Below are 21,021 nucleotides of genomic sequence, written 5' to 3' on the forward strand. Positions count from 1 at the left end.
ATTCATCATCAATGTCATTCAGAGTATTAACGATGAAACTGGAAGGGCGTAAAGAAGAGCCAATGATACTGTTCACCCAAACCCTGATACAGAGTACCTACTATGTCTGAGGCATCATGCTAAGTAAGCACTTTATACACTTATTTATGTAATACTTGCAACAACCCTACCAACTAAGACAAACTGAGGTTTAAAAAGCATACCTAATTTGCACAAGTGACACAGCTTGAAAGTAGAAGAGCTGGGATTTGAACCAGGTCTATCTGCCTTCAGACACTAAGCTCTGCGAGGAGATACTTAAGGTAAAAGAAATCAATATAGCAGGAAGTGAGGGGTCAGTCAGCTGGCCTGGACATTGGTTGTTTGCATCTCCTTTATCCTATCTCCTTCCTCTGCCCACAGCCCTGATATTACTCGGGCATCCACCCCTACCTCACGCTCTGCCCCATGACCTGGTTCTCAGAAGTGAAGCGTGTACCCCAGGCGTGTGACAATCAATGCACGTGTATTTCCAGGCCAGAGCACACAGTTAGGGTATAAATGTGATCTAAGCCTATTTAAAAATAATGGGTCTCAGAGCTTCTGGACAAGACTCTGGCTTTCCTGCTGGATGTTGACCTGGATGATATGAATCTGGGGCCACTGCAGCTCTCTTGCCACCAGATCCTAGCTTCGCCACGGAGTTCAAGAATGAATCCAACCCAGAGGTGGGCAGAGCCCAGAAAATGACTGAGAGAAAGACTGGTGATGATGTTGTCTGCACCTTGAATCCAGTTGTTACTTAGGCTAGATGTATCCTGAACTTTTCAGTGACATGAGCCAATAAATCCCCCCCTTTTAAAGGTAAATTTGTCTGCATTTTCTGCTACCTGCCATGAGGCGTCCTAGCAGACCACATTCATACAAAAGGCATCTGCCTATGAATAAGGACAGCAGCCTCTGAGGGAGACTCAAGGAGGGGAGAGGATGAAACTAGACTCCTGGGGCCACCCACTGAACAGAGATGCAAGGTTTCCAATACAGATCACCGAACTGGAGGGGAGGCAAGATTTAGTCCTGCCTGATGAATAATTATAACCAAATGTCTGAACATCTTATTCTGGAAAAATAGAACATTTAATAAGTCTGGATTTCCTTGGCTGACAATTTCAGCTTTCAGAAAGTTAAGAGGAAATGCTATTCTGCCTTTATTCTGACTCAGAGGGTAGAACAAATTGTTTTTTTTTAAGGAAGGAACCTTGCGCAAACATAATCATGGGATTTTAAAAGTTTAGTAAGAGCATAATAAGAACAAATTTCAAAAGTTCGGAGAAAATATAGGGACAATACAGTGGCCTGAGACCCTAAAAGGGAAGACATCTCAATAGGTAAAGAATGGAGCCCTTCCGAAACCAACATCAGATAGTTAATTATAAAATCTTCAAGTAGAAAAAAGTGAAAAAATATTCAAATCTCAGCGAGCAAACTAATCCTGAAAGGTTTATGGCAGGCATCATTTGTCAATCACAACACTGTTTCCTGTTAAGCCCAACCTCATTCAATCTCAAGCTGTCTTGGACCCAGTCTCTATGATGAACTGAGCAAAGTTGGGACTCAAGAATGAACCCATCTGTCCTTGCTGGTCTATAGAAACCAATGGAACAACACAGGGTGCTCTCAGAGTTCACGTTATAAAGATATGCACAAGAAAAGGAAGGTGGGGCACAGTATCAAGTGCAAATCCACGTTGGAATAGGCCCACGTGGATGTGGCAAAAGGGTAAAATCTAGCAAGCTGATGTTTATTTATCGGAAGAAAAGCAAAACAAACTTTCCATTTTTCAAAGAATTAAAATAAAGGCGGGAAGAGGACTTTAAGAAAAGTATGAAACATAGGTATCTCTGCTTGGAGATGACACAGCAGATATAAAGCTGAATTCTTCAACATCTGGGTTTAGTTCTATATCTTCATCAAGAAAAATGATCTTCATCATGAAAAGGAGAACAACCTCAGTGAAGAGAGACTGAAAGTCCAAGATGGTAGGAAGATGGGAAAGGCCCAGCCATCAGCATCCCAGAGCCCTAAGGGAACTTGGAGATGGGCTCAAGAAACATATCAGGTGATCTCTGAGGAATCAAAGAGAACAGGGAAAATGCTAGAATGTTGGACACTGGTGAACAGCACCCTGATTTTCCAAAGACAGGAAAAACAGATTCCATTAACCACAAGGCTGGAGAACTTCCCACCAACCTCTGCAAGAGGCTAAGCTGCATTCTTAACTGGGCAGATTTCAGAGCACATAGAAAAGGAAGCATTGAGAAAAAGGCAAACAACTCAGTAGAAAAATGGACAGAGGACAGGTAGAGACAATTCACTGAAGAGGAAATACAAGAGGCCAATAAATATAAAAGGTCCCCCAAATTATGGAAATATACATTAAAACAACCAGATGCTCAACAAAAATTAAAAAGATTGCTAACATCCACCACTGGCAAAGATGCAGGGAAAAAAGCACTCTCACTAGTGGAACATACGGCTTTCTTTAAATAGCAATTTGGTGGTATTGATTAACATTAAAAAAGTAATTGCCACTGAATTTCCAAAGTGTACCATTTTTTTTTACTGTGCTTCAAATAAATCGATAAAATAGTTTTTAAAAATTAAAAATGCCTTGTATTTTGACCCAGCACGCCTCGCACATGCAGAGGCTTGTAGGTTTTTCATTAGAGGACTATTTATAAGATGAACTGTTCGGTGCATGCTTAAATACATTATGGTACTGTGAAATACCATACGTCAAAAATAAATTCGATCTATATAGAATGATTCTTATATTATCATTCATGCTTTTAAAAAGCACAAAAGATACCTATATATTTCTATAAGTGTGTGTATGTGTGTGTGTGTGTGTATATATATATATATATATATATATATATATATATATGAATGAAAAATAGTTTAAGAGGATATCCATTAACCTGGCAACAGAGATGGCTCTGGGAAGGAGATTACGGATATCATTGCCTTTACTTTTTTTTGCATCTTTTATAATTAGAAAGGTCTTCATTTATTGTATCATTTATATATATATATATATATATATATATATATATATATATATATATATACACACATATTTAACAAATATACATAAAACAAAAAGTAGGAAACACAGTGAGCATTAGGGACCAACATGTGTACTAGCAGTACGCATAAGACGTGTCAAGCCTATCCAGCTCCACTCTCTTGGGATGAGCAAGGAAATGCCAACGGCTCTATGAACAGAGTGCCCACAGGCTAATGGCAGAGCTTACACATGATCGTCATGGACACAACCGAAAACTTCAGGCTGGATGACAGTGTTGGGAGGTACAGTCAAACTTGACTGAGTAGCTGTAGTTAAAAGTTACTGATTCAGGGCCCAGGTGGAAACTTAACATATTCCTTCATTCTATCAATCTCTCACTCAGCAGACATTCGAGAGCTTACTATGTGTCAGGCACACAGAAGACACCAAGAGGACCCCTGCCTGAAGCCTAGGACACTGGAAAGTAGACAGAAGGGAATAATAACAATAATAAAAACCAGCATGACAAATGCTCGACTGAGGTGTTAGTATGGAAGCTCTGAGTGTAGGGCCTGACCCTGACCTGACCCCTTGAAGCAGGTCACCGTCTATACCAAAGGTCTGGTTCACCCCCAGGAAGAAAGCATGGAGCTCGGAAGGACCACGAGTACCCAAAATGGCAAACACCTGAGTTGGAAAAGGTTGACGAGCTGAAACACAACGTGTGAAATCCATTTCAGTCACTGAAAAATCCTGCCTTTAGGCTGCTGGAGGTCCCTTATGTTTTGCGGCCTCACTACAAGAAGACCATTGTCAAAGAGCAAGTGGAGCAAGGTGTCTGGGTAGTGCCAAATGGGGCCCAGGTAGGAGACAAGTGGCTAAGGGCACACCCTGACTTTTCCAGGGCCACCCAACCGTCTCCGAGCCCCTGACTCCACTCTGCTTTCTCTCAGAGAATCATCCACAGAAAACAGACTCAGGAATTTCAAGATCCCTTTGGTTCGCCCCCTCGAGGGAAGGGGCAGATGGAAGACAGCTCCCTGGTCGGACCCCAGCAGCATGGTGGGCGGTCTGTGGCACACTTTCAGTTTGCAAGCTCTTTCTTGCTCTCTCCCTCCTCCCCAGTCTGGTGCCCCAAGCTTGTCCCTTCCACCACACATAAAAAAGAGAAACTGGGAAACACACCCAGTTTCAAGGCTGTGTATCCCAGGCAGTCATTGCACCCTCCTAGGCCTTCGTGTTTCCCTGTCTAATGAAGAGAGTGGACCAGATAACTTCCAGGGGACCTTCCAGCTCTGACAGACATGTGTTAGCCATGTATGCAGGCTCTTCCCAGAAGAATTCATTGTCAGAAAAGACTTCACAGACAGGGCAGTGCTTAATGCAAGTGAATGAACGGTGGAAATGTGGGCTCCCACGAGGCCTTATTTGGGTCCCCACCCTAGCGTAGGAAGCACTCTAACAGGGTCCCTCCTTGGGGACTGACCTCTTCAGTGACGATCGGGACAGCACCTGTGCGGCCTGGTTCATGGCCCTGATCCAAGCATTCATGTCCTCCTGGGTGTCGGCACTGAAATAGTAGGTCCTCATGCCCGACTGCTCAGCCTGAGAGCCCCTGAAGGAGCTGTGATAGATGAGCGCTCGCATCCCTGTGTGCACGGCCTGTAGGATGGAGATGGAAACCCAGGTCAGAAGGGTTAGCACACATTTCACTTCCAGGATCAAAAACACCATGACACTTGGGCCATGTCTCCCCCCCTCCAGACTAAAAGTCCAAGTACCACCCAGCTTGTTTTCACACCTGGCAGATGCCACAGGTGGATTCCCCATCCTTAGTGCAGTCGGGCCCAGTGACAGCTGTTCCTGTACCCCCAAAGGGACGCCCTGCAGCTGTACCTGTCTCTGACTTATCTTCCTCCTGCCTCATTAGGGAGGGGCACACATCAAGGTGCATGTAAGAAGGAGACTAAATAAACCCTCATTCCATAGAAGCAGACTCTCGGGAATCCCTGTTTTGGTTCTGAAACACACGATTATTGGAACTGAGTCAAAACCCAGCTGCAACAGCAGGTGGCTTGGTGCAGATATTCACTGTGCTTCACAGCTTAGGCATGAAATATGCTGTGTGCCCGTCAAAGAAGCTGCTGTTCTACCTCTCCGAAGAAGAACTACAAAGTTTGACACAGAGCTAACACTTAATGGAAAATCCTTGCACACCTACTACGTGCTAAGAAGCCTGAAGGTGCTTTCACATGGATCTCGGCAAAGAGCCTATTAAGAGGTACTGGGAATGACCACTGAAAAGCAAACAAGAGGTAACACCGGTTTCCCCCTTGTGCTCTGATAAGCAGAGGCCTGTCTTTTAAATTTGCAAGGGAGAGCCTTATCAGATCCACATAGAAAGATGGTGTAAAAAAAGGAAGATTTGCCGAACGACTGCTACCCTGTGTCTCCCGGGTACTTCCACAACTTTAATCTCATTTTAATCCCAATAGCCCTGAGCGGTAGGGACAGAATCTCTGTTTTACAGATGTGGCAAATGAAGGTCTGAGATGTTAAGTAACTTCCCCAGATTTCCACATCTGGTAACACATTATTCATAGCACTTATTACCTGGCATGATTTATTTTACACACTTAGTTACAGTCTGTCTCTTCCCTCTAGAATATAAGCTCCATGAGAACAGGAACTTTGTCTATTTTGTTCACTATCATATGATGAAGTAAAGACACTCATGAAAGAGGACTTCCAGAACTGCTTCAGAAAGTGGCAAGAATGATGGGATAGGTGTGTTTGAAGCGAGGGGGAGTATTTTGAAGGGGATTAATGGCAGTGTGTCTTCTGTAATAATTTTTTTTAATGTTAACATTCACTGTATTTTTTTATCTCACCTCGTATAAGAGGTCATCCACTGTCCCAGGAAGGATTCCTCCTATTTTAGCAAGGTGAAGGTGTGGCAATAAGAAAAGAATGCATATCATATTATGACTCAGCAGATATTCTCGGAAAAGTCTCCCTGAACAATGACCCACAAGATCTCTGACAGCTCCTCCAGATTTTCTGCCCAGTCACAGAGGGTTCTGGGACAGGCACTCACCCCACCAGACATAAAGCCATCCACAAGCATAGGGATCCCTTAGGGCTATGAGAGAACAGGTCCCTGCTGTACAAGAGTGGCCAGCCTTGTCCAGGAAATCAACATGGGACACACTTCAAACAAGGAGAGCCTGCATGTGTGTCTGCAGTTGCAGCCATCATTACAAAGGAGTCACACGCGATCACAATATAACCTCAGTCCCTCATCAAACTGCCAGCATGTGCTATGCTCAGCTGCCCTTGGCTCTGAAGAACAAGTTCCCAATTACATTCTGCCCATGCTTGGGCATACTAAACACATTAACTGTGAAGGCAAGAAGTACAGGGGGTTCCCTTTCCATCTGGTCACGTGACCAGAGTCCAACGTGCCCTGAGCCTGAGGAAGACGCCAGAGCCAAGACGACCTGCAGTAGCTGCTCCAGGCTGCTCCCTTACCCTCTGCCTGTCACTTTCCAACTAACACCACCCTACTAGGCAACGTCACATGACTGAGCAGAAACCAGGTTATGCCTAAAGGAAGTGAGCAAAGAAGATTTTAGCTGACAAACGTAATGCCCCCAGGATATGACCGCTCCCAGGCTCTTAGCACTCCGGTCTTGAGAGACCACTAGTGAAGCAAGTGGAATGCTCACACCCCAAAACCCAACATCAACCGTTAGCAGAGAGGGTCACAGGTGGGGAAATACAGAGGCACTCAAAAGGCCAGGGCCCATCAGCTCACTGATTCCCTCTCTAACTTTTACTCTTCAACAATAATTGATCATTTATTGAGCTATACTAGAAGTCGAAGGGACAGTCTTAAATAAGGCCAAGACAGTTTACAGCCAAGTAGAAGAGAATGGCCATGGGCAAGTTAACTACAATTGTAGTAAGTGCCATCAAGAAGTTCGGGAAAAAATAAAATAAATAAATAAAATAAAATAAAAAGTTCAGGATGCGGTGTAACAGGGGAACCTGGCCTGACCTGGCGAAGGACTTACGGAAGGAAATAACATGTGAGCTGCCATCGACATAACAAGCAATCATTTTTAGTAGGAGTAGCATAGAGGGGACATGTGGGACCCCCAAGATGGACAAGAGTACAGTATGTTTCAAGGATGAGGCGAGCGTGACTGGCACAGAGAAATGGAGGCGAGAGCAGGATGAAACGAAGCTACTGCAGTCAGCAGGGCCAGATCACTGGGGCCTTGTGGTCATGTTAGGGTTTTGTCTCATTTACAAGAACAATGAGAAGCTATTCAAGGGTTTAAGCTGGGAAGTAATGCGATCAGATTTTGCTGGGAAAAACCACTCTGGCTACAGTATGGAGCAGAGGTTAGAGCCAGGCGGGTAAGGGGATACAGGTCAGGAAGCCAATACAGGAGTGCAGGTGGGAGATGGTGGTGGGCGCAGCAGAGAGGAGAGGGACGAGAGTCAGGACAGAACTAGCAGGTAACGTCAGCAGGACTTGGTGATGGACTGATCAGAGGTGAGAGAATAACCAGCGTCAAGGGTAAGACGCTCAGGTTTATGAATTACACAAACAGTGGTGCCCATGTGTTGGATTAAGGAAGGAACTCCTCACGTCCAACCTTATGAGCAGCAAGTGAACTGGGTAAGAACTCGGTCTTTTACGCAGCCTGAGGTTCACGGTGGGCTCTGCCTCTTACCCCAGGATCACCCTGGGCAAATCGCTCAGCCTCCCCCATGCCTCTGTTTCCTCATCCTGAAAATGAAACTGGGGGTAACAATAGTATTTACCTTGTAAGGCCATGTGAGGATTAAATCAGATAATACACAAATGGTGTTCACAGCACAGCTGGCCACTTGTAAGGCTTGAAAGAAGTTAGTTGATGTTATTATAGGAGCGGTCACTTAAGTAACCTCAAGTTGATTGAATGAGCTTTCTAGAAACTTTAAAAGACTCTTCTCTGCCCTCTCTCCCGACTGCTAATCTATAGGGGACTGAACGTGAACTACAAGTAAGCCTGAACCCATCATAACTCAGGAAGTGGAAGCAATGGCACTGACCGCAACTCCCACTACAAATGACTGCTCCCGTGGTGTCTGTGTGCAGAATGGGACAAGCCCCATCTACCGAGGCAGAACTCATGGATGGGCTAGTTTTCCAGGTGAAAGCTCTGGATGGGTAAATATACCATTTACAGTACAGATACGAGAGCTGTTGGTGTACAGAAGGAGGGTACCTAACCTGTCCACAGGGCTCAGGGAAGTCTTCCCGGAGGAGGTGACCTCTGAGCAAAGACCTGAAGAACAAGCAATAGTTGCGGAAAGGGCTTTCTGGGCTGTGGCTGAAGTTCAAGCAAAGGCCTATGGGCAAGAAATGCCCTGGGCCTTCAGACAATTGTACATGGCCGGAAGGAAAGTACAAGATGGGAGGGGCTGAAAGGAGAGAGAAGCTAGGGTCTTATAAATCCAGACTGGCTTTATCCTGTAGGCAGTGGGGAGCCACTGAACAGGTTTTGGTGAGAATACAACCTGAACACATGTGCAATTTAGGAAGAGCATGGAAGGTGGACTGGAGGCGGCAGAAGAGCTTGAAGGCTGAAGCCGTGATAGCCAGCAGTGATGGAGCACTCAGTATGTGCTAGGCACTGTTCTGGCAATAAATTAGTCACCTAGAGGAGGGATGACGGCAGCCGAGACAGAATAGTGACAGCGGCAGTGGAGAGCAAGAGATGGATTTGAGAGACACAAAGAACAATATTGAAATGGGAAGAAAAGGCAGCTCGCTCTTGTTCTCTGTCTATTCCCTAAGAACCCCCATGCTGATGCAGACTCTAGAATATAAATCCCAGGAAGGCAAGGACTTTGTCCTTTTCGTTGCTATATCTCCAGGATCTATATCCTGCCAAGTAGCACAGAGCACAGCAAAGGTGTGTTGATACAGACAAGTGAAAAACCTCATCTCTTGACTGGCCTTCAGCCAGACTCTAAAGCAGGGGTTCTTAATCTTTTTAAGGGCATGGATCCTTTGGACAGCTTGGTGAATCCTATGAACCCTTCTCAGAACATTTTTAAGGGCAAAAATATAACACAGGAAATCTATTATATTGCAATATAGTTATCAAAGTATTTTTAAATGTGACAGAACGATGCAGGTGCTTCTCTATTATTGCAACTAACAAACGTAGTGATATTTATTTTAATTTCAAAGTGGTGATGCGCATAAATGGTCTGTCAAGATATTCACACTTGCAACGGGATAGGAGGATACGTCAGGTTTCTAGTGGTGACCAAGGCCCAGGCGTTGCTCACCCTTGTCATGGCCTGCTTTCTTCATCAAGGGAAACATAGGTTAAAAAAGGCAAGATGGGATTTATCCACTGATACTTGGGGATCTGCTGACCTCAGGTCAGGACCTCTTTCTTGGTCTTGAGAGAGGGAGAATGGCTCAAAGGGAGGCAGTGAAGGTCTTTTCCCCCATGGAAGATAATTGGACACTGGACTGCATGGGGGATGTTTTCTGCTCCAGATCCTGGATCGGAGGGGCCACGTTTGCTCAGAGGTGACCAACAGGCTGACGGTGGCTGTGCATCCAATAGATGCACTTTGGGGAGGTGCCCCGCTGAGTCAGCAGGGCAGGGCAGAAGTTCTCCTAGAGGCCACCGAGAGCCTGGCCTGCCTTACCCTGCAGACCAGGCTGTGCCTCAGGGTCCATCTAGCACCCAGTCTCCCTGGTCAGGTGTAGGGGCTGCCAGGCTGCAGGCACAGTCGGAAAAGAAAGACGAGGAGACGACCCTATAACCTTTTAGCCCGGGCCCATCTATCACTACAGATGCTCTGCACAATCCCAGGTAAGTTTCCCTAGCAACAGTCCGAGAATTTTAGCTCTGGAAACAGAGAAGTGACATCAGAGGCAGGCATAAGGCCCAAGACACAAACCACGGTGCACTCCCCAGTGCACCCAAGAACTGCCCCAAGCTGCCCAAGGGGCGACTGTCTGGCTCCTAAAAGAAGGATGCCGCAACCCAATGGGAACGGGTACTCTTTAATACTCAGGAAACCACAGCCCTTTCTGGAGAACCAGCTAACCACCACCGGATCTGTCTGCAGTAGCTTTTCTCTGCTCTCAGACGCTGAGGGGCCCCCCTAAAGATCCCCCAAACACCTGCTGGCCTTCTGTCTCCCAGACAAAAGATTTAGGGAACACTTTTGGTAAAGTCTTTCTAAGAAAAAATAAAAATTTTTTTTAAAGAAGAGAATCTAGAAAACATAAAAGATGTTTTCCTAAAATCTATTTTCACACCTCCCAATAAAGTGTTAGATGAAATCTATATTTAGTTACGATCAGTTACTCTGGTGATATTTCAAATGCTCCCCTAAAAAAAACTCATACATCTCATACATCTCAATTGTTTGCCCAGTAACAACACTCAACCCTAGAAAGGAAGGTTTTGTGAGGAAGATATTCAGGCTACAGAAAACTAGTCTGAAACCCAATGAACAAAATGTTTTCAGAGCCAGCAATAAGCAGGAGAGGCTCCTAAACTATTCAACAGAAGAGTAATGCTAAAATGATAACAATGAACATTAATTCGAACCACCTCCCACCTCCGACAATGTGTGTGCAGGAGGTGATCAAAATAAGATGTGGAAGAAAAGCAGAGGAAGAGAAAGAAACTGTCCTCCCTCCCTGTAATTCAATCGAAAGAAGATAGAATTCAGGTTTGAGTTATGTCTCCATCATCTTCCAGCTTTGTGACTTTGGGCAAGTTTCCTCAGCACTCCGATCCTCATGTCCCTAATCTGTAAAATGAAGCTAATAATCCTGACCTCACAGGCTCCCCAGAAGCATTAAATGGGGTAACATGGATAAAAGTACTTCTGAAATCATAAAAGGTTTGGCAGAGATAAGGCAATACTGCATCATGCAACATGAAGTGGGGGAGGATCCAAGAATCTTCAACCCACAGCAACTGGAGTCACTGGGGACAGTGGCAGTCCAGGGAAAAAGGACAACTCAAGCCTGTGGATGAACAAAGCTAAAGCATCAGCTCAGGAAGGACAGGTAGAGGAAGAGGAACCACCACGCTGGACTCCAGACCAAGACACTGACGCAAATAATCACCTGCCAATGCCATGGATGCTGCAGACCAACACTTTCCCTTAACCCTTCCAGAACGGTGGGTGTCTTAGCTGCTTTTCCATGGTCTCTAGGTATCTGTGGCTGGAAAACTTGACTTCTGTTCAATCTCTAGTTTAGGACCTACTGCCTAGAACTCATCTTGTACCCCCAACATGGGAATAGCCAAGCTATATGAGAAGTGGGGTCGGGAACCCCTTACCCCAGCCTGAGATGCATGTCATTGCCTCGTATCCTGAATAGTATAAGTGTGTTTCCCCGTGGCTACTGGCAGCAAGGGCCACTTGCTTCAGTGCCCTCGGGGACTTCCACTCCAAGTGCCAGTAAAGTGGACCTTCAACCCATCCCACCCTCACCATCCCTAGGGGACCCGAAATATCAGCCATGAAGGAACTGTCGAGGCCACTGAAGGAGATGGCCTCATGATTCCTCACATTCCTGGAGCCTCCACATCTGGCTATGAAGATGCCAGAGGCTGTCAAAGGGCACCATCAATACCACGGCCCCACTTACCCTAAATGGTACAGTGATGAAGGAAGCAGAAAAGGGGTTTTACTGGGAAAGGGATTTCCCTAAGAATCTTCAGTGATCCAGAAAATACACCAAATTTGATCCTCATTGCTTGTCAACAAGATAAACAAAATAGATAAACCTGAAAATCTCTTCAATAGGCAGGCCCATCATCCTCAGGGTGAGTTTTCACAATATAACTGATATAAATCCATTACGAGGGACTGTCATTTGCACTGAGTGGCTGGATGCTAGTTAGACTGGCTGATTATAGTGATAAGAAAGCACGAGAAGGACTGTGTCCAATTTGTCATCACGGGAATAGAAACAATAGGAAAAGAGGGGTCTAAGTACTTGAGCAAGGCTGGGGGACTCCAAAGCTCAGACACAAATGCAAGTACTTGTGATGTGGTATTATTCCTGTGTGTAGCATTTATACCTTTGTTAACATGAGTCTGAAATGCTCTCGCTTCTTCCCTTCTCCCCCCGCCCCACAAAACCGACAGCTTTTATGAAGCCATTTTTGGGAACACACTTTCTGGGGGCAGGCGGAGGGGACGGCATTGCAGGGCTGGAGGAGAGGGGTTAGTACCTTAAAGGAATACTTGCGACTTATGCGGTCCTCAGGCCCCACTGGTGAGGTCACGTAGCTGGGCAGAGGAATGCTCCCAAGGACCACTTCTTCTCGGCTGTCTTTGAATCGAAAAACACATCAGAACAACCTCCTGTGGCACCTTCCTTGGGCTGGTCCATCCCACTGTCCTACATCCGGGCTCCTTATCTCTCCCAGAACGACTCCATTCAGCTGTTCCCTGGGGACCTTTGTGCTCATGTTGGAACTACACAGGTGAATCAGACACGGCCTTCTCCCCAAGGACGGAGACAGGCATGTAAACACGCTCAACTCGGCCTGCTAACTCCTGACACACAATGGTCAACCAAATCCTGCGGGAACAGAGGCGGGAGTGCCACATCGTCTGGGAAGTCGAGAAGGCTTCAGAAGGTGAGGTTTCAAGTGTTTTAAAGGACAGGGAAGGGCATTCTGGGTGGAGCAAACCTCACAAGCGAAGTTAGGGCATCCTACCTCCTACACCTATTCTCAGCCTCCTCCAAACCATCTTCATCACCAGAAGCAACCAGAGTTGGTCCTGTTGCTCTCCTACTCAAAGGCACTTAATTGCTGACTGCCCACTGGATACAGAAAGAAGCCCTCTGCCTGGTGCCACCGCCCTCTCGCCTTTGGCCCTTACCCAGCGCCTGAGCCTTCTCTCCTGGTACATCCTCCATGCAAGACTCACTCTGGCCTCACAGGTCTGCCATTTCACTGTATTCGGCTTCCAGAACTTTACTCAAGTTGTTTCCTCTGCTTGTAATGTCCATCTCTCCCCTACACACAAGCAAAGCTCTACCCATCCCCGAAAGCCCACCTCAAATCCCATCGCTTCTAAGAAGCCTCCCCAGATTCTCCAATATGGAATTAACTTCTCGTTCCCCTTGAACTGCCATGCACTTTGGATGTTTTCTAAAGCACCCATCACAGCCTAGTCTTGTCTTAAAAGTAATCTAGCTCTTCCTCCATATTTTGAGGCTTATTTCCTTCTCACCGTTGCACAGCCCCTAACTCTATATGCTGGGGCTCCATAAATGTTCATATGACCGACTCAATTCACCAGCTGCCCATCCAATATCAAAGTGGATAAATCCAGGTAACAGGTTACAAAAGACGATTTACCTAACTTCCCACCTCTCCGGATTGCGTCAAAGGTGTGCCTATGTCCCCAGTGGGGCAGAAGCTGACACAACCCCAGATCTTGAGACCCTGAGTAGCAGGCAAACGGGATTCTATTTATTTTAACTCAACAAATGACACTTCCAGTGCCAGGACTGGTACAAATGAAGTCGTCAACCATCCACATATGTAAAAGTGAACACACTGGCAAGTCAATAGGTTATTAATTATTTCAGGCCACTGGTCTAATCACTGGATTTGAGAAGACCACCATTTGCATCACCTCACCACCTCCCTCCAGCACAAAGAGCCCTTAGTGGCCCAAGCCTCTGCTCACCTTTATAGTAAAACAAGCAATAATCAGCAAGCACAAACCATCTCCTTTTCCACAGCCTCATCCCAGAACTGTCCTGCAAAGCAAAGAAAACTAATTAGGCAATGTCTGAGCATACTGTTCACCCTCCCCAATCTTGACTGGCCCATATTCATTGTTACTTTTAATAAATTAATAAATTTTTATTGCACAGCCATTCTTTGACTAGGACATTAAAATTTAGATTCAATGAGGGTTTATCCCCAGGAAGTATTTTTTTGTTTCCTGGAAACAGATCAATATACTATAAGCATCCATCTTTTAGAAAGGAAAATGTGAATTAAAAAATACGGTTCTTCCATTAAGAAAGGTATCAGCTTTTAACAAAAGGGAAGCTGTTAATTTATTTAAATGACATGCTATAAAATACCTTCATTTGTGCTGATTAGAAAACTGATTTACATAGTATGAACAAAGAGCTTAGGTTTAGGTAATTCATCGATGAGGCATAGTTACAGCACAGCTAAGGGGCCTGGGCTAGTGGGTGGTGTGGGGGAGAATTATTTTAAAATCCCTTCCCTCTCCCTCCACATTTCAAAGGAGCACCCTTTTGTTTAATAGGGACAGGGATGCAAGTGGAAAAAGTCAGAGTTAAGTTACTCAGGTAAGAAAAGAGATGGGCAGAGAGGTAAGAGAACAGAGCTGTGTGAACAGGGGTATCATTAAGAGAGGGTGGTGCCAGAGGTGTGTCTGACAAAAAAGGCTGGAGTGGGGCCGGCCCGGTGGCTCAGGCGGTTGGAGCTCTGTGCTAACTCCGAAGGCTGCCAGTTCGATTCCCACATGGGCCAGTGGGCTCTCAACCACAAGGCTGCCAGTTCGACTCCTGCAAGGGGTGGTGGGTTGCACCCCCTGCAACTAGCAACAGCAACTGGACCTGGAGCTGAGCTGTACCCTCCACAACTAAGACTGAAAGGACAACAACTTGACTTGGGGAAAAAAAAAAAAGTACTGGAAGTACACACTGTTCCCCAATAAAAGTCCTGTTCCCCTTCCCCAATAAAATCTTAAAAAAAAAAAAAAAAAAAAAGGCTAGAGAGCTTTAGAAGTTGCCATGGGGAACAGAGCCGGGGAGAGAGATTTCAAAGGGATTTTTAAGGGACTTCTTCTTTGTCATGTGCAATGTAATACCCTCCTCTGTCTTCCCATAAAGCCTTTAGTAAAAATTCACACCAGTGCTCTTGGAGTTTGATTTGTGGGTGTTTTTGTGTTTGTTTTTTTGGATGGTATGATATGTGAGAGACTGTGCTGGGTGATGATGACATGTGAGAGATGTGTCCATCTGTTTTCCCTGGCAGACTATGAGAGCCTTGAGGGCAGGAACCACATGTTATTCACCTCTTTGCATTTGCTGTGAGAGCGCTTAGAACATGGCAGGCACCGGGTGGGTGGTTGGATGGATGGATGGATGGATGGATGGATGGATGGATGGATGGCAAGGAGAGAAGGAAGGAAGCAAGAGGGACATGGTCTCTGGCCCTGGGAGCTCACAGCCTATCCACGGCCAGAGGACCAGAGGCAGAACAACGGGTGGTGAGGACAGAGATGAAGGATGGCCTCGAGGGAGGCGGCGCTGACAGGCCTTCCTGGCCGAATGAGTGCGGGAGGAGGAGGAGCTGACGGTGCTGAGATTTCTAATCTGAGTACCTGGGGGAACGGTGATATCATCACCGAGATCCAGAAAAAGCTGGATGGGGAGAAAGAGAGGCAACAGGGTGAGGAGACGAGGAGCTGAGTTTGGCCAGTTTGGAATCAGAGGTGCTAGAGAGCTAGATATGTGTGCTAGACTGGGGGAGAAGAAAACACGGGATTTTTCAGCAAGTGACAACAAAGGCTCTTTAACATCAGGAAGGCAAGTGCTGTAAGGCTGGATTCATGCTGACCCACCCACACTAGCGCCTGGGTCCCAGCGAAGCCAATAGCACCAGAGGCGAAAGTGGTCCGCTGGCTCTGGGGAGGGAAGCTGTGGTCATTTAATGGACAGTCCACGCATACAAATGAACGGCAAATCGCTCAGCACAGTGGGCAGAATCTGCTTGCTTCAGATAAACTCAGAAATAGAACACTTATTAGGAGCCTGGTCCCAGTTCCCAGGGCCCGAGGTAAGGAAAGAAACTCAGCAAGAACAACCTCCTCCTTCCCACCCGCCCTCCTCAGTTTGCTCACCTGCTTGTGCAGCCAGCCCCTCACCACCACTGGAACATTGGGGTTCCTCTGAATGGCCTGGTCCCTCTTCCCAAAGCTGTGGACTTTACTGCTGGACTTGATGATCTAGGAAAAAGCAGACGAACACTAGCAGCAGGGGCGGGATTTAAGGAGGCACGAAAAAGCCCTTAATGAGAGGAGGACGGAGTGTAGGTCCCCTCAGCCTTCCTCTAAGTGGCAGCGCCCTTTGATCACAGCTAACAGGCGTGCACATGGCCACAGCATTTTAATTGAAAGGCAAGTCCAAGACCCGTCAAGCTTCCCATCTAAGTCACAGAGAAAAATATGTAAAGGGAATTTTCAATCAACTTTCACCAGCAGCTATTGGCCCTAATATGTCCTACAGCTTTCTGGAACAAAGCTACTTTTTGGTCACAGACTTTGCCAATTTCCAGATATTTATCCCTCCTACCATGTTTCCCTAAAAATAAGACCTAGCCAGATAATCAGCTCTAATGCGTCTTTTGGAGCAAAAATTAATATAAAACCTCGTCTTATTTTACTATAATACAAGACCGGGTCTTACATAATATATAATATGATATGATATGATATGATATGATATGATATGATATGATATGATATAATATAATATAATATAATATAATATAATATAATATAATAATTGAGTCTTATATTAATTTTTGCTCCAAAAAAAAGACGCATTACAGCTGATTGTCCAGCTAGGTCTTATTTTCGGGGATACACAGTATCTGGGTTCAGTCCTCAGCACTCTCCTGTTCTCTTCAATGCTGGTCTTTTTACCTCCACCTCACGCAGTGCTCCCACATCTTGGGCACGGAAACCTCTGGGCCCTTTTCAAGGGCACTCTTCCCAGGACTCATCTATCAAAAATCTCACCATTGTGTCTGCAACACATGCGGCCTTTCCAAGACACGCCTGGAAAATTAAGACTACCTTCAAGGACCTAGATCGTCAGCCCTGGTTTTGTCGGTAATCACCTGTTTTCTTGGGCAAGTGACATAACCCCAATTGGCCTCAATTTCTCAATCTATCGTTTGGGAAGAATACTTCTTACATGTCTCCCTCACAAAACTATGGTGAAAGTCAAATGGGCTTCTGGTTACAAAAGGGCTTGGCAAATATAAAAGGGGAAGGAAGGATGGAACAGCCAGAAGCTCACCTTGGGGCCAGGTTTGGCCTCCATGGTGGAAGTGGTCGCAGTCGTGGACGTTTCACTGACCATGCTGGATGGTCTTAGGTTTCTCTCTTGCTTCGACATATGTGGATTTGACCTGTGGGGAGACATGGGGAATCCGGTGAGCAAGTGTCAGGCTGCAATGGGAAGAGGAATCTGAGATTTATTCCAGGTTAGAACTGGTTGATGGGCCTTTGACAACCTAGGACCGACCTTCTGGAGACCACCTGACTGCAGACTGCCACCAGAGGGGCATGATGCCCAGCATACCCACGTGCTTCAGGGAGTCAAGAGGATGACAGGTGGGCAAATCTCCACAGCCTGACACCCCACTAAGGGCCCAAGGCAGTCATCCCTGCCTGCTGTTCTGAGGTCCCCACATTTACTCTCTTATTCGCGTGTCTGTGGCAACTGCCCATCAGATGGGCACACACAGTCACACACCACTCTTCACAGCAAGAGCAATCCATACGCCTTACACACACACACACACACACACACACACACACACACACACACACACCTTCATTTCCCTGGTTCACAAAAGAAAACTGTTTATAATTAGTAACAAGAAATCACTTGCGCACACATCTACACCCCCAGCTACACACAGAGAATCGCTTACATAAACACCAGTAGGGCCTGCCTCCCAAAATAGGATACTCAACAAAGAGTCCTATTCTGGGAACACTCTATTTGCCCCAGAATAGAGCCATCAGAGATATTAACCCCTGCGCCATGTCTGGAGAGCAGGGAGTAATGAAGCGTGCCTGGGTCCCCAACGAGTATCCCCAGTGTGTCCCCATCAGCATCCAGTGACATCACGCTTCCCACTGAGAAACTAAGAAGCTCCACCTGCCCTGGGAGGGCCAGGACTTTGGGAACATCTCGGTCCCACACTCAAGAGACACCAGAGTGAACCTTTCTCACCTGTTTCCACAGAGCCCCAGCATTTGCCAGTATGTCTTTCAAGGCAGCTGGGGCAAACGCCTCCACACAAATTCAATACTATCCTTGAACGGCTTGAGGCTGATTCCCAGACTCTGCTAACTCCAAGATCAGTGAGCCTTCCTCAAAAACGGAAGTCCCAGGATATGGCTGGGTATTTTCACTGTTCTGACAGGCAGCTGGAGTGAACTGAGGCTCTTTGCCAGAAGAGTGGAGAAAATCTGATCTGGAGGCGTGTGGCAGGACCCTGAGACGATGGAGATGGGGGATCCAGGCAGCGCACAGCTGAGGAAGAAGCGCTCTGACGTCCTTTCGCCAGTCTCACTTTTACAGAGGTGCTACGAGGCAAAATCCTAGTTTCCACCTTGGAGATAAGATATGCTGCTTCCTTCAAAAACCTTGGCTGCACAAAGGAGAAGTAATTCTTGCCGTGCGCCAAGCCAGAGTCCCAATACCCTGCACCGTGAGGCAAGTTCTTCACAGAAGGGGCTGGGCCCTGTCAGACGCTTGGTGGCTGGAGATACAAGTCCCTCCAGACAGAGAGATCACTGGCCCCTTATCAGCTCAGGCACTCACTCTGGATTCCCCGCCCCCAGCCTCCATCCCAGCCAGACTTTTGTTACTGGTCCCCACTCAGAGAATGTCAGCACACTCAGCCAGCTCACTGTTGGCAGACGCTGTGTACAGCACAGAGATAATCGCCTACTAGGGGTGGGAAGGTCTCTGAGAGCCGGCCTTGTCCAGGTCCCGCCTCCAGGCAGAATTCTGCCTTCCTGGAACCTGGTCTTGCCCGACTTTTCAGATTTCCGAGGTTTGAGACAAGGAAGAAGAATTCTCAGGTCATCTCAGTTATGGCAGCTGTATCTCTAAGCTACAATTCAGCACCCGAAGTCCAATAATAAATAAAAAAAAGTTTGTTTGGGATTTTATCAAGTTTAACTCACTCCCATTAAAGACAACGGATAGAGGTTTATTATAGACTATTTGAGAAATATAAGAAAAAAAGCTGAAAGGAAAGAAAACCACCACAGTCCTGCCAGCCAAGGGAAAATCATTTTTAACACGTGGTATATTTACTTTCATTCTTTTTTATATGCCTCTTTTGGGGGGTGGGGAGGGGTTGTTTTTATATAACTGATCATACTGTGTTTATGATTTTGCATCTTGATTTTTAAAAACTTATCATAAACATTTTCTCCATTCTTTTGAACTCATCCACATCATTTTAAATGATGCATCACATTCCACCAACTAGATACAAGTATGCCATTTCTCTTCTGTGGGCCAGAGATACCTGGATTTGTGATGGGCCCAGGAAATCCGGGACGGATGGCCACTTTTGCCATTTCTGCACCGTACAATCTTCAGCTCTAACGTTAACCATCCCCTTGCACTCTAACCCATGTCTCCTCCCCACACTAGCTTCAGAAATGCTGGCTGGCCAGGGAGCTCCTCCAGCCAAGGGCGCAGGAGCAAAGACCGCCCTGCAGCCTTGGGTGAGTGAGGGCATGACCACCGCCTGGGGAGCCAGCTGTGAACACATTCCAGCTGGAGAAGGACTGGTTGTGGCCCCCACACTGATCATCAGTGAAGGACAGTGTGTGGTGGGGCGTGGGAAGGAGGAAGAAGCACGGGACGTCCACTCCATTCTTCATTGGGAAAGACGGCTGAAGTCCAAACTCAATCTGCTCCCAGGAAGGGGACTGTGTTGCTCTGCATGCAAGGAGTGAATCTTCACCAGGGCTCCCACCTGAAGCAGCAGACGCAACCATTCCTGGTAGTCCCTGACCTGGCTCTTTGAAAGAACAAGGTGCACACAGCTACACACTCAGCCAAGTAACAAGACCTGTCTCCAGAGGACGTTCCTCTGAATCTCCTGAACGTGGGTTACGACCTTGGAGGTCTCCCATGGGTGAATATGACTTTTGGAAATAACTAGAAGTTATCCAGAATTACAACTAATAATAATTTTTTTTTAAAAAAAAAGGTAGTGGTCATGCTTTGGACACCATTTGGTGTCCAAAAATTAGAATATTAAAAAAGTCTCAAAAAAATAATTTTCTCCCTTGGCTAAAACGCTGGCTCTGATAGAAACTTCTAGAGGTCGTTTATCACACCATTTTAAGTAATGGGAACATCAGTGGCGCATGTGTGTAACTTCCTGAAGAGACTCACTGATGGGGTCATCACTCACTTGGATGTGGGCATTCTGGTACATTCGCTTCAGCCAGTTACATCTTAGGGCATGTCCCACTTTAGAGCCTGGTGGGGCAAATACTGATCCATCCTCCTCAGACAGAGGGATCTTCCTAATAGGTTTCACCCAAGAACCGTCCCCTGTGCCCCATAGAAGTACATGTGGCCTTGAGCTCAGCAGCTGTGAGGATGGTTCAGTTCCCAACAACCTGCCCTCAGGCACGAGTCACAGGGACTCTGGGGAGAGGAGACCAAAACCCTGCACCTGCTACAGGAAGGCAGACTCTCTCTCGGTGTCCTAAACTAAAATCCTGTTAACTTAAAAGCCTGTCTGCCAGGTTTCTATGCTATCTGGATTCCCAAGGTACACTGGGATGAGAGGAACAAAGACTTCGCTTTCCTTGACCTGGGCTACTCGAATACTGATTATTTTGCTGGAAGGGTGTTAGCTGAAGCTTAAAACAATGAGCTAGAGTTTTAATGCAACTGCCTCCCATCTGAAAGTAACAAAAGATGTTAGGACCAGACCAAAAAACAAACAAACAAAAAAAACAACAACCCAGTCTGGAGAAGCTCAATAGCAAAATGATTTCATTCTACTCTAAGCTTCCTCAAGGATGTGTCAGGTGAGCCTGGGCAGGAAGTTACCTTCTCTGTCCCTCTACTTCCCCAT

At 46.3% G+C, this 21,021-nt stretch overlaps 1 protein-coding gene across 14 annotated transcripts in view; it reads right to left on the reverse strand.

The window, feature by feature from the left end:
- The window catches only part of PLEKHA7 (pleckstrin homology domain containing A7), a 204,137-nt gene that overhangs the window by 55,439 nt on the left and 127,677 nt on the right, over positions 1–21,021 (reverse strand). For 13 of the 14 annotated variants that reach the window (XM_074336073.2, XM_019746629.3, XM_019746620.3 and 10 more), the window contains 5 exons: positions 17,190–17,301; positions 16,007–16,111; positions 13,808–13,880; positions 12,334–12,434; positions 4,536–4,711 (listed from right to left, as the gene is read on the reverse strand). In XM_074336073.2, coding sequence (XP_074192174.2) covers positions 4,536–4,711; positions 12,334–12,434; positions 13,808–13,880; positions 16,007–16,111; positions 17,190–17,301 — 567 coding nt within the window. Of the gene's footprint in view, positions 1–4,535; positions 4,712–12,333; positions 12,435–13,807; positions 13,881–16,006; positions 16,112–17,189; positions 17,302–18,134; positions 18,670–21,021 lie in introns of those variants that run through there. The other variant, XM_019746627.3, reaches the window with a different exon arrangement.

The sequence above is a fragment of the Rhinolophus sinicus genome, chromosome 14 (assembly GCF_057876585.1).
Source record: "Rhinolophus sinicus isolate RSI-liver-muscle chromosome 14, RSI-T2T, whole genome shotgun sequence".
Taxonomy (NCBI): Eukaryota; Metazoa; Chordata; class Mammalia; order Chiroptera; family Rhinolophidae; genus Rhinolophus; species Rhinolophus sinicus.